General features: G+C 39.7%; 1 protein-coding gene across 1 annotated transcript; it reads right to left on the bottom strand.

The window, feature by feature from the left end:
• Window positions 1-2,187: 2,187 nt before the first annotated feature.
• LOC119016119 (oleosin-B6-like) lies at window positions 2,188-13,140 on the bottom strand. The gene is made up of 7 exons (XM_037092020.1): window positions 13,106-13,140; window positions 6,311-6,358; window positions 5,887-5,993; window positions 5,131-5,460; window positions 3,662-3,735; window positions 3,369-3,412; window positions 2,188-2,345 (listed from the first exon to the last, which is right to left on the bottom strand). The coding sequence occupies exons 3-6, from the start codon at window positions 5,915-5,917 to the stop codon at window positions 3,386-3,388; spliced, it is 462 nt and encodes a 153-aa protein (XP_036947915.1). The 5' UTR covers window positions 5,918-5,993; window positions 6,311-6,358; window positions 13,106-13,140; the 3' UTR covers window positions 2,188-2,345; window positions 3,369-3,385.
• Between the last annotated feature and the right edge of the window lie 451 nt (window positions 13,141-13,591).

The raw sequence follows: 13,591 nt of genomic DNA, 5'->3' as shown, positions 1-13,591 counted from the left end.
AACTGTTATGGAGAGCTCTGGACCTCAGCTATTATGTCAGTATAGTCAACAATAGGGGGCGCTGTCAAATATTTGTAAAATAAAATTTCACCCATTTAACAATTGCATATTAAAAATTTGATTACACAAATGTGTTGCCCATCCCCTCCTCAGTGCACTTTCAATCCATTACTCACGATTTGCAATGACCGGAAAAACACCAACTTAATTTAAAACTACAATTCCCTAGCACTGCACCCGGCTGCACCATGAGCAAAATAAACAAGCACCATTTTTGTAGTTTTTCTGGTTTGTAAAGTAGGGCTGTGAAATCAAGGTTGTAAAAAGATATATCTGCTGATTAAATCAAATAGCTACTAAAGCTGAACTTGTAGTTACTCTGTATCTAGATGTTGAATGCTAACAAAAAGTACAGATTTTGGGAGAACTTCCCATCTGTCAAGCATACCGTCCACTGATGTGAATGGCAAATCCTTGGCTGATACGTGTCGAATTTCAATGAAACATATTTGATGGATCCCGATCTGAGCGCTAATTTAAGTGTTGTCCTTGACGTGTTCATGTGTATAAGTTAAAAGAATAAAGATGTTTCTCACTACACACTTACGCTTTTTGATATAATCCCTGTTATAAACTTATGCGTAAATAAACTAACATGTGGATTAGAAGTATATATTTACTACAGTAGTAGTAGTATATAGATGAGTGTACTTCTGTAAACGTAAAATGACCTTATAAAACAGTGGTGTCAAACTGATCCAGTAAAGAGCCATTTCATTCCAACCAACCAAGAACACACTTGATCCAAATCAGGTGTGTTCTTGGTTGGAAAGAAACACACCTGATTTGGATCAGGTGTGTTCTTGCATGGTTGGAATGAAAACCTGCAGCCACATGGCTCTTTACTTGAGCAGTTTGACACCACTGTTATAAAGTATACTTAAAGTATACTTTTAGAAACTTAAAATGTTCCAATTTAGTCTGAAGAAGTATTAAATAAGTATACTTTCTAGTACGCTACAAGTACATGGTCCATAGTGCTATACTTACACTCAAGCATACTTATAAGATGAACTTATAGTATACTACTTTTTGCTAAGGGTTCAGTTTATCATTCTAAAATCAAAGTATTGTATTGGAAAAAATAAAACAAAACAAAACAAACAAAAACATCATCACACAACTGAAAATGCTTTAACATCTCACATAATTAGGCTGCAGTTACGAGCGGCCCTCAGCCCTTATCAGAGACACCAAATAATGAGGACTGGTCAAGTGTCAGGTATTGACCCCTGACCAGTTTTATGATCAGTTATATAACAGTAACTGCAAAGTGATTGCCAAAGATTTTAAACATAATCCCTTCCATTACCTTGTTACTGGAAGAAGATATGTAATTGCAGTAATCAGAGTAAAAGTAATCCAATTGCTTCCAACACTGCCGGTGACAACTATGCCATCTGGTGAGGAAGGGGTATGTGGTATGCTCCAGTCAGGAACAGGAAGTATCAAATTAAGGGACAGTCCCCAGGACACCGTGGGCATCTGGTCACCCTTCCTTATTATTTTCAAGTTGTTGTACTCGGTGATTGTTTACAAAACGCAATTCATCATGACACAATGCACACATCTATAAAACTTTAGGAAGTTCAGTCAGAAAACTCTGAAATGAGAATAAATAATTTATTTAGCATAAGCATGGAAATACAATATAGGTAGGGAGCCTTTTCATGTGCATGGTTCAGCAGGATTGAGTGTAGTATGGCAAGCTGAAGCACAGCACAGGTATCCTTCAGCATGGCTGCAGCAGGTTTGGCGTCAGGCTCTGTCTCAGTTATTCGTTCCCCGAATGATCTGGATTGTCAGACATTACAGGGAATGACGCAAACCCCTGCAGGGGATCATAGAGACAGAGCACACAGGTGGATGCTGGGGAGGAGGTGGGATTACAAAAATCCCTGGGCAGCAGCAGCAATGAGATGTGCTGACAAGATGTGATGGGTGCAGCTTGAGTCGTCTGCCTGAGCTAACTTTGCAGGCTTCACATCATTCACTCACACAGCTTGTAAAATAACTGTTTGTTGCCCTGTAGTTAACAATGTCATTATCAATGTCATAAAGCAGACTATGCCCTAGTGTGTGTTATTAAAGAGGAAGCAAATTCATTCTTTGTGTTTTTTTTTTTTGTTTTTTTTATTGACCAACATACTGAAACTACTCTGAAATGAAAAATTAGAGCTTTGGGGTCCAGGCACAACAGAAAGTCTTGTAAATGTTATGTAAAACAACCTTCTCACTAACAAGTGTCCTTATCCGCCACCCACTCCAACGGCCACTTTTTTCCACTGTAACACAAAAAGGAAAGATATATTTAGCTGTTTTGGTTATGCAGATAAAATACAGACACAATGAGACACACATTTGGAGTGCTGTAGTTTTTTTACAACAGCTGTGTTGCAGTGGATTTTCATTAAATCACAGTAGGCCAATTATAAGATGGTGTAACAGTTATGTGATTATAGTATGGTACTCATAAAAGAAGCCTGTTCACGTCATTGATCAACTCCTTGTTTTTGTAGACTAGGAGGAACAGTCAATCTCATCTGTCTATCTTTCAGGTTTTGCAGAGAGGACTATTATTATGTTTTGGCCAGGCCTTATTTCCTACAAGAAGCATAGTACCTGGAACTGCAGCAGATAAAAGTACACCAAGTAAGGTAGAGAGAAGTATACAGTAGGTGACATGTAGCAATGTTAACTTTAATTTGAGTTATCCTGGCATGTTTAGTGAGTCCAAAAATGCACACAAATCAGTGACAAACCATGTCACCAAAGGTCAACTGGGCTCCAGCATGCAATGTCTGCAGCAGTGCTACATGCGAGTGGGAGTTCCACTGGTGAATAAAAGGCTGAATAATCATTATGTGAACTTGTGTGGCTTCATTTTTATTTTTTGCACATTTACACTAAGGAGACCTAAGACCTTCACAGTCACTTCAGAGTATTTCAGCAGTGAATTTTTACTTTGGGCATAATACTTTCTTCATTACATGGACCAAAATGGATTGTTGGTGTACATGTAAATGTAGTCAGTGTTAATGGCAAGTACGATACACAATATATATATATATATATATATATATATATATATATATATAATATATATATATATATATATATATATATATATATATATATATATATATATACTAAGACACTTTATATATATATATATAAAGTGTCTTAGTAAGGTGCTGGGCCACTAAGAGCCACAAGAGACTGCTTCAGTGAACTTTGGTATACATTGTACTACTACAAGTCTCTGGAATTCTACTGGAGGCATTGAAGTAATGACAGATCATACATACCAGAGTTGGCATGGCTCTCACTCCACCTGCTTCATCATTTGGCCCTGAAAAATAGTGACACTTTTTTCAGTGTCAGATCTTTGCAAGACATTACAGATATACCATACTCTTGAATACTTTTTGCCCTTTTCAACTGCAACATTCTGTAACTTGGGACTTTCCAGAAGTGGTGAAGTTAAGAGAGAGGAACAGAGTAACACTTCAATTAAAAGCTAAGTGGAACAGCACAACCAAATCAAAATCAGGTTCCAGGGGGGGTGGGGGGCTGTGTAGTGTTTGAGTGGGATTATAACCTTGACAACTTTGTATTTTACAACCCTCTTCACAGGGTAAAAATCCTGGCTCCCTGTCACTGTGTGTGGGCATTCTGAAAGGAAAAAATATAACATTAAGTAACATTACACAAGACAATTTATAGAATGACAGGAGGATATTGAGAAAGGAGGCGTTATACTTATACATGGACATATCGTCCAAACCTAATAGGACACAGCCACTTAAAGATGCAAATATAGCCTTCATGAAGACTCACAACTATTAATGTCAATTCAAATGTTTAAATTTACACAAATTTTCAGTTCATAACACACCTTTCTTTTGATGTGACACACTTCCATCTGTTAATTACAGGAAAACGTTTCAAATATGTAAAAATGAATTTAAAAAGTATTTGAATTTAACAACGTCTACCACATAAACAATAAACTCAGACAGTTTACAATGCCGACGGACTATTCATTTGTCAAAGCTTATTTTCATAACTCGCCAGTTCAATCAAGTCTATTGGTCACTCTATCACTTGAGGGATTTTTATCACCTGAGCACTTGATACATAAACTATGCATCATGGGTGAATTATCCCTTTTAGGATTAACAGACTCTGCCATTGAAATGAAACATTGTACTGTTGATGGGTATTGTCAAGGGCAAACTCTATGTAGAGAGATAAGGCCGGGAGCAGCCACGCCGTCTGTGTGGGCAACACACACTTGAGAACTACATCACTTTAGAGATGTACGCGTTGCTCAGCGCTCACAAACGCTTCCAGTCTGTAATAATTTAGTAATAATAATCTAATGATGACATCAACCAAACCACTTTCATATTTTTTGATATTATTTTTCTCTCCCAGAACTGTTATTACATCATGCTGTCTGTTCATGTCAGAAATCAAATGTTTTGTTGTTTTTTTTTTATTGTTCTCAATAGCTTCACTCAATGAGAGGTCACGGAGAGGGGAGAGGGACAAGGAGATGCAGTACTGTTTCACTCTGGACCTAACAGAGCATATTTTAATAACTGTGTTGCACTCAGTCAGTTTTATGGGTTTGTTGTCATTCTGACAGCAACAACACTACAGGGTAACCAGGGTAACAAGGCTACCTTGAGTAAACTGTTGAGCATACCTGCTTGAGCATGCTACAGAACAGTGCTGCACTGGCAAAACATTCTGGTGCAACTCGTGCTTCAGAATTATTGATCTGCACGTCAGAGTAAGTGGATATTAAACAGTTTTAACAGTAACTGTTTGTGTCACCAAACGTGTTCTTTGTACAACTGCAAGCACCGAACTGTAACATCCGTACTGTGACAGCTCGGTATGAATACACATACCTACCTACATATAAACACCCATTTCTGCCATCCTGTTTCAAATGGTTTGCATACAGGGTTGCCCAGACATTACACAAAGTAAGTGTATGGTTGTGTGGGGCGTACAACTTATTTCCATGATTCTTGATACAGCTACTTTTCTCCTTACCTTTTTCAAAACAACCTGGGGAGGCTCCTGGAAATCCTCCTGGGGAATGGGGTCTCTTCAGTAGTCCAGTTGGGGCTGCTGGTGGTCTGGTTAAGGCCACTGGGGGATCAGACAGGGGCACTGCTACCGTGGGATATGGTGGGGCCAGTGGTGGTCCACTGGGAGCTTCTGGGGCCGCTGGTGGTCCAGCGGGAGCTGCAGGGGCCATTGATGCTCCAGTAGGAGCTCTGGGGGCCACTGGTGCTCCAGCGGCAGCTGCAGGGGCCAGCGGTGGTCTAGCGGGAGCTGCAGGGGCGATTGGTGGTCCTGCAGCATCTAGTGGGGCCCAGCCTTCATTGGAGGAGTACTCAATTAGTAGTAATAGTGTGATCCATTTATTATTATTATTATTATTATCATTGATAGAAACAGATGTTACCTACTGGCTGGAGTGTTGCAACAACAGACATGCATGAAGGTACTTCTACCAAACACTAGAGATTTAACAGAATCTTCCCAAGACCGTGTCAAGTGATGGAGATGACTGAGATAGTCTAGTTGTATGTATGCTAGGTGACCCATTATTCTACTGGAATTGTATAATTAAAACTATAGCATAGCTAATTACCTTGTCTCACAATTCAATTTCAAGGTGCTATATTGGCATGAAAGTTCAAGAAACAATGTTGCAAAAGCATCAATATTCCGTTACATGTATTCAGAAATGTAATCATTTTCATCATATATTCCCAGTTGTGTTTGTCTGAACATTTTTACCTAGAATGACGACATCATATACGTCCTTCATCCTTTGCAGACATGTACTGGATGTCTCCGTGAGCTGGCAACGGGGAGCCAAAACCTCTGACACCCAGGCATTTGGTCTTTGAGCAGGCAAAGAAACCATGTTAAGTGGGAGAACGAGTTGGAAAAACTGAAAACTTACTTGAAGACTGTGGGGCTTCCAGAAATGAAGCGTGTGCGTGTGTGTCAGTGAGTGTGTGTGTGTGTGTGTGTGTGTGTGTGTGTGTGTGTGTGTGTGTGTGTGTGTGTGTGTGTGTGTGTGTGTGTGTGTGTGTGAGAGAGAGAGAGAGAGAGAGAGAGAGAGAGATAGAGAGAGAGAGAGGGAGAGAGCAGCAGGAAGAGGACAGTGTTGAAGTGGCTCTTCAAAGAGCCGTTGGTTTTTAATGAAGGGGTATACAGTAGAGGAGTTGGTGCAGGTCAAAGGGATGTGGTGGGAAATGACAAGCTGTTGGACAAAGTAGAAAACAACATGGTCATAAATACAGAACTGATCCTTTATTCTATTTATGAAAATGCTGTGAAGGCAGATTTTGCCGTTTTCTCAGACTATGGACCACATTAGACCAGGTCCTGATCAAAAACCACTATGCCCAGGCTTGTCAAATCTGGATTAGATTATCCTACAGAGGCTATACATTCATCATAACACAGTTTCTGATCCTTGAAAACTTTATTCTATATTTGAAAATGCAATAAACGCACATTTCACCATTTTCTCATCACATAGACCACATTAGACCAGGTCCTGATCAAAAACCACTGTACTGGACTTTTCAAATCTGGATGAGATACCGAAGCTATACATTCATTACAACACAGTTTCTGATCTGTGAAACCTTCATATTATTAGTGAAAATGCTGTGAAGGCACATTTTGCCATTTTCTAAGACTATGGACCACATTAGACCAGGTCCTGATCAAAAACCACTGTATCTACACTTGTCAACTCTGGCTGAGATTATCCTACAGAGGCTCTACATTCATTATAACTGACTTTCTGATCTGTGAAAATTTTATTCTGTTTGTGAAAATGCTATGAAGGAACATTTCACCATTTTCTCATCATATAGACCACATTAGACCAGGTCCTGATCCAAAACCTCTATGCCTAGACTTTTTAAATCTGGATTAGATTATCCTACAGAGGTTAGACATTCATTACAACACAGTTTCTGATCTGTGAAACCTTTATTCTATTCATGAAAATGCTATGGAGGCATATTTCACCGTTTTCTCAGACTGTTGACAACATTAGACCAGGTCCTGATCAAAAACCACTTTACCTAGACTTGTGAAATCTGGATGATATTATTCTACAGAGGCTATACATTCGTTACAATACAGTTTCTGATCCTTGAAAACGTTATTCTATTTTTGAAACTGCAATAAAGGCACATTTCACCATTTTCTCATCATATAGACCATATTAGACCAGGTCCTGATCAAAAACCACTGTACCTGGACTTGTCAAATCTGGATGAGATTATCCTACAGAGGCTATACATTCATTACGATACAGTTTCTGATCTGTGAAAAATTTATTCTGTTTGTGAAAATGCTATGAAGGAACATTTCACCATGTTCTCATCATATAGACCACATTAGACCAGGTCCTGATCCAAAACCTCTATGCCTAGACTTTTCAAATCTGGATTAGATTATCCTACAGAGGCTATACATTCATTACAACACAGTTCATGATCTGTGAAACCTTATTCTGTTCATGAAAATGCTATGAAGGCGTCTTTTGCCGTTTTCTCAGACTATGGACCACATTGGACCAGGTCCTGATCAACATCCACCATGTCTAGATTTGTCAAATGTGGATGAGATTATCCTACAGAGGCTATGCATTCATTCCAACACAGTTTCTGATCTGTGAAACCTTTTTTGTATTTGTGAAAATGCTATGAAGGCATATTTCACCGTTTTCTCAGACTTTGGACCACATTAGACCAGGTCCTGATCAAAAACCACTGTACCTGGACTTGTCAAATCTGGATGAGATTATCCTACAGAGGCTATACATTCATTATAACACAGTTTCTGATGCTTGAAAACTTTATTCTATTTTTGAAAATGCAATAAAGGCACATTTCACCATTTTCTCATCATATAGACCACATTAGACCAGGTCCTGATCAAAAACCACTGTACCTAGATTTGTCAAATCTGGATGAGATTATCCTACCGAAGCTATACATTCATTACAAGACAGTTTCTGCTCTGTGAAACCTTTATTCTATTTGTGAAAATGCTGTGAAGGTACATTTTGCCGTTTTCTCAGACGATGGACCACATTAGACCAGGTCCTGATCAAAAACCACCATGCCCATACAGTGGAACCCCGACTTACGAAGTGAATTCATTCCAGAGGGCCTTTCATAAGTCAGAATTTTTGTAAGTCGAAGCACCTTTTTGCCTATAAATAGCCTAATTCGTTCCAGGCCCCCTACCAGTCGCGTATTTCTTCTACAAATATGACTTAATATTTGAAAAAAAAAACACTAAGAATATTCCAAAATACAATCTGAAATGAAGAAAATAATTTATAAATGATAAATGTCTTAATAAATATCAATAAAATAAATCATGTATGTACCTTTTGAGTGAGGCGATGCTGGATGAAGACGAAGTTCTTGGTGGAGGAGGAGGTGGCGGAGGCTGAAGAAAGCATACGTATGCATGCAAACATACGTACGTGTGCATGTACATAACATTATGGAATTTAATTCTAAACATTAAAACTAAAACTTACATTTACGTTAATTAATGTATGGACGTACACTGTGCAATGATATTTTTTAAAACATTTTTTTAAAATTATAAAAAAATAAATACATTTTCTATTTCATATATTTTTTTAAAATTTCGGTCGCGGCAAATTTGAAATTAATGTGAATTTTCCTGTATTTGTGGGATTTCGTTACGCGGGCATTTTGCCGTACCACCGGCAGAAATATTGCCGTTAAGTGCCTTTGTAACTTGAATTTTTCGTTAAATAGGGTCTTCGTAAGCCGGGATTCCACTGTAGTTGTCAAACCTTAATTAGATTATCCTACAGAGGCTAGACATTTATTACAACACAGTTTCTGATCTGTGAAACCCTTATTCTGTTTGTGAAAATGTGTCTATAAGGCGTATTTCGCCATTTTCTCAGACTGTGGACCACATTAGACCAGGTCCTGATCAAAAACAACTGTACCTAGACTTGTCAAATCTGGGTGAGATTATCCTACAGAGGCTATACATTCATTATAACACAGTTTCTGATCTGTGAAACCTTTATTCTATTTGTGAAAATGCTGCGAAGGTACATTTATCTGTTTTCTCAGACTATAGCCCACATTAGACCAGGTCCTGATCAAAAATCACCATGCCTAGAGATGTCAGACTTTAATTAGATTATCCTACAGAGGCTAGACATTGATTACAACACAGTTTCTGATCTGTGAAACCTTTATTCTATTTGTGAAAATGCATAATAAAGGCACATGTCACCGTTTTCTCATCATATAGACCACATTATACAAGGTCCTGATCAAAAACCTCTCTACCTATGTCAGGAATCTTGTTTTTGTTTGTTCTTGTGTTTGGTTTTTGGTTTCTTGTATTTGATTTACATCTTTGTATCATGTCTTGTGTTATGTTTTGCCTTTTCCATGTCTTGTGTCTCATGTTCTGATTTTTCCATGCCCTCATGTGTCCTTTAAGTTCTCCTATGTTCTCCCCTCTGTCTCCCTCTGTCTGTTGTCTTGTTCCCTCCTGGTCTGTTCCTCTGTGCTCCTCCCCCTCATTATCACGCCTGGTTTCATTCTCTCCTCTCTCCTCACCTGTTCCTCGTCATGTCATTAGTGTCTGTGTATTTAGTCTCCGTGTTCCCCTCACTCTTTGTCCAGTCATTGTTTTCTGTTTCCTGTTTCCTGTCCATGCTCCTGTCCATGCTCCTGTCCATGCTCCTGTCCTGTTTCGTAGGTTTTGGATTTATTTTGCATTTTTTTCATGTTTGATTTGTACTTTGACATTGATTTGAACTTTGTATTTTTACTTTGCTTCATTGTCTCGCCCTTAATTGGGTTCTGTTGTAATGAGACCAGGGTCTGGATCCGTGAAAATGGTACTTCTGTCTAGTTCTATGCATTAGAAATTCTGATTGCTGCTTTGAGATATCATTAATCTCTTTTAACAAGATCATGTTTGGTCTCAATGTCCAAAGAGTAATTATTTTGCAAAAGAGAATCTAGTCTGGAAAATTCCAGTTCAAGAGATTGCAATCTGGAAGATTTCACTTTACATAAATTGGAACTAAAAAGTATGGCATTACTTCTTATAAAACCTTTTACTGCATCCCACAAAATCCTTGGGTCATCTACAGAGCCCGCATTAAAAGACAGAAACTCATCCAACCCAGTTAGGAATTGCGCTTTAAAATCCATCCATCCATCCATCCATCATCTGTACACATTATATGTACGCCGCTTAATCCTCTGCAGGGTCGCGGGGGCTTTAAAATCCCCATTCTTTAATAAAGAAGAATTGAGGCGCCACCTAGTGGCATGCTTGGACAAGCATTTCAAAGTGGCGTGACAGAAAACACCTTTATGGTCTGACAGAGCAATAGGAAGCAAAGTAGCAGTATAATTTTTTTTGAAAAAGGTTGGGGGATGAAAACAGAAAATTTAATCTAGAAAATGTTTTGTGCCTGTGAGAGAAGAAAGAGAAGTCCTTTAGGGTCGGATTCATTGATCGCCAAACATCCACTAGACCTAGACTCTGGGCCCAAGATCGCAAAGCAACAGTAGCCAGTTCCTGGTCCCTTGAGGCTCGTGAATGGGAGCGATCCAGAGCAACATCCCACACGGCATTCATATTAGCTCCAACTATTAATGACTACTCAGTCAGTACAAGCGTATAACGTGTTAAGCGGTCATAAAAATCTTTCTCAAATTTGTTTGCCCATAAATCTCCGCTTTCACAATTACCATCCTGCCCACATTGTCCGCCCTGATGTCCAACACCTTGATAGGAAGATTACATCTAGTTACAACCACCACTCCTCTAGTTTTCGTATTAACTGATGAAGATGCAATGACATGGTAAAATCTATTAGCCAGGCGCTTAGAATCAGGATTTAACAAGCGCGTTTCCTGTATAAGGGAAATATCAACTTTCTTACGACGGAGTAGTGACAGCACACTAGTCCGCTTATGTGGTGTATTTAATCCACCCGCGTTCCATACTAAAATAGATAGCTCACCCATTATATTGACCCGATCTCAAGAGTAAGCCGGGGAACTGAAAATATTGGCAGCAACCATAACTAACACCCCTGCACATAAGCAAATAACCATAACCCCCTGACACAAATGTTGAATTTCCCCACATAACATTCAAGATATCTACAGAATGAAATATCCCCCAAAGACGAAAACAACACACAAGGACAAACATTGACAGACAAGACAGGGCATAACTTGAGACATTACACTTAAAATAAAATAGGCAGGCAGACAAAACTCTAGGCTGATCCGTGACCACGTATGGATACGGGGCAGCAATATCCAAAAGCTCAACCCAAAGACCTGTGTCCAACCTGAGCTAAATATGCCACAAAGTTAACAGTAAAACATAACAATCCACAGAATAAGTTCTGCAAACAGAATAGGTTGCCGAAGTAGCACTATACTAATATGCTACTGTGAGAGAGAACAGATTATCCTTATCCTTCACCTCTCCAATGCTGAGAACAAACAGTCCAACAACCGAAAAAAATAAAAATAAAAATATTAATTTTTGCAGCTGTCCATAGTGTCCAATCAATAGTTCAAAAGTGAAAAACAAAAGCAAATGCAATAGGATACCGCTAGTCGAAGATATGAAAAACAAGAATTCAAATGAACTTCAAAAGGTCCATGCAAAGTCCAAAAGCTTCACAGAAATATCGGTTAGCGCCAGGCACTGTACCACGGTCGCAGCCAGAAAGCGCTAGCATTAGCTAGTCCAGGTTAGCGATCCAGTTTAAGCTACTCCAATACCACACAGACAATAGTAAAAAATATATATATATCCACAAGGTATCCTAAAATATGTCCCGGACAGTATATTCCAAAGAGCTGCAAAAAATATGGGGAAAAATAGGAGAGGTGGGGAATGTAGTCTTCTGCAGTTACTCTTCGCCATTAGCCGGCTGCACCTCGTGTCCAATGGAACCTGGTGCGGATTCTCCGTAGCTCCAGCCATCGACAGAGAGTTGACGAAGTCCTCGGCGTCTTTAGGAGACTGAAACGACTCAGTTTGTCCCCCTGTTTTGATCTTTAACGTGGCAGGGTACCGTAGAGAGAATTCAATCCCCTTGGCTCTCGCGGTATTCATGGCTTGGGAGAATGCTTGGCGTCTCCGTAGAGTGTAGGCACTGTAATCTGGGGAAAGGCGAATCCTTCGTCCGTTCACGGTGGCAGGTGATTTCCTAGCTTCTCGTAGGATGTGTTGATGGGTGGTAAAGCGAAGGACATTGAAAATCATGGTACGGGGACCGGTCCTATTCCTGTCGTCTTTATATATTCGATACGCCCTCATAATTTCGCCATTAAGATCTCCCAAGGTGGGAAACCACTCTGGCAAGGAATTCGTCAGGAATTGTACCGCATTCGATCCTTCCACTCCTTCAGCAAGGCCAACAGTGCGGAGGTTGCATCTCCTGTTGCGATCCTCCATGTCAGCTAGCTTAAATTGCAGCTGTTCAAGTACATCCTCATGTTGACTTAGCATAAAAGAATTGCCTTTCACCTCAGACCTAATCTTCCCCATTTCTGCCTTCACATTCCCAATACTTCCTTTTAAAGATGTTAAGTCCGCCTGTATAGTGGATAACTTCTCTTCGGTGTCTTTCCGATTTGTTCCAGCTGGTAAAAACGTGCTTCCAGGTAGCCATGCTGCTTTTCTAGCACGAGTTCTGCGATAGCTTCAACTTTGCGTGTAGTTTTTTTTGAGGACGAAGCTGTTCCTTTCTTGCTTGCATCAGACATCTTATCCACAAAAGGCAGGATATAACTTCTAATATCAAAAGAAAACTCTCTTACGGGTATATGAAACGTGTTTTACAAGTTGGGGTTGAGGAGAAGAAAATTAAGCCGCCATCCTGTCCAACCGATCATGTGACTCCGGGTACCCAATGTTATTATCAGTTTCTTACCTCTCTTGAGTCCATTAACTGCACAGAGATGTCACCTTATCGTTGAGCACGTGCTTAACGATAAGGTGCCTTAGGTTGAAGCCTAGATATTGCAGATTATCTCTCCAAATCTCGCAAGATTAGATATACCTGGCATTTAAAGGGACAGCGATCAGGCGTCATTTGACAGTGTGGACAGTGCACCATAATTCTTTCTCAAAAGTGATACAGAGGGGCGCTGCATAGCTCAGTCGGTAGCGTGCGCGACCCATGTGCCGAGGCTCTGCAGCGGACCCGGGTTCGACTCCCGGCCCGGGTCCCTTTGCTGCATGTCACTCCCCGTCTCTTACCCTGTTTCCTGTCTAACTCTTCAGCTGTACTATCAAATAAAGCCAGAAAAGGCCAAAAAAAAAAAAAAAAAGAAAGTGATACAGAGATGTTTGGTCATGCAGTTTGTGAAATTGACAGAGCTGTTGGCTTTTTTACATTATGATATAAAGATAGTGG

The sequence above is a fragment of the Acanthopagrus latus genome, unplaced genomic scaffold (assembly GCF_904848185.1).
Source record: "Acanthopagrus latus isolate v.2019 unplaced genomic scaffold, fAcaLat1.1, whole genome shotgun sequence".
Taxonomy (NCBI): Eukaryota; Metazoa; Chordata; class Actinopteri; order Spariformes; family Sparidae; genus Acanthopagrus; species Acanthopagrus latus.
Note: the sequence above shows the minus strand (reverse complement) of the source record. Positions and strands in the feature narration are given on the sequence as shown.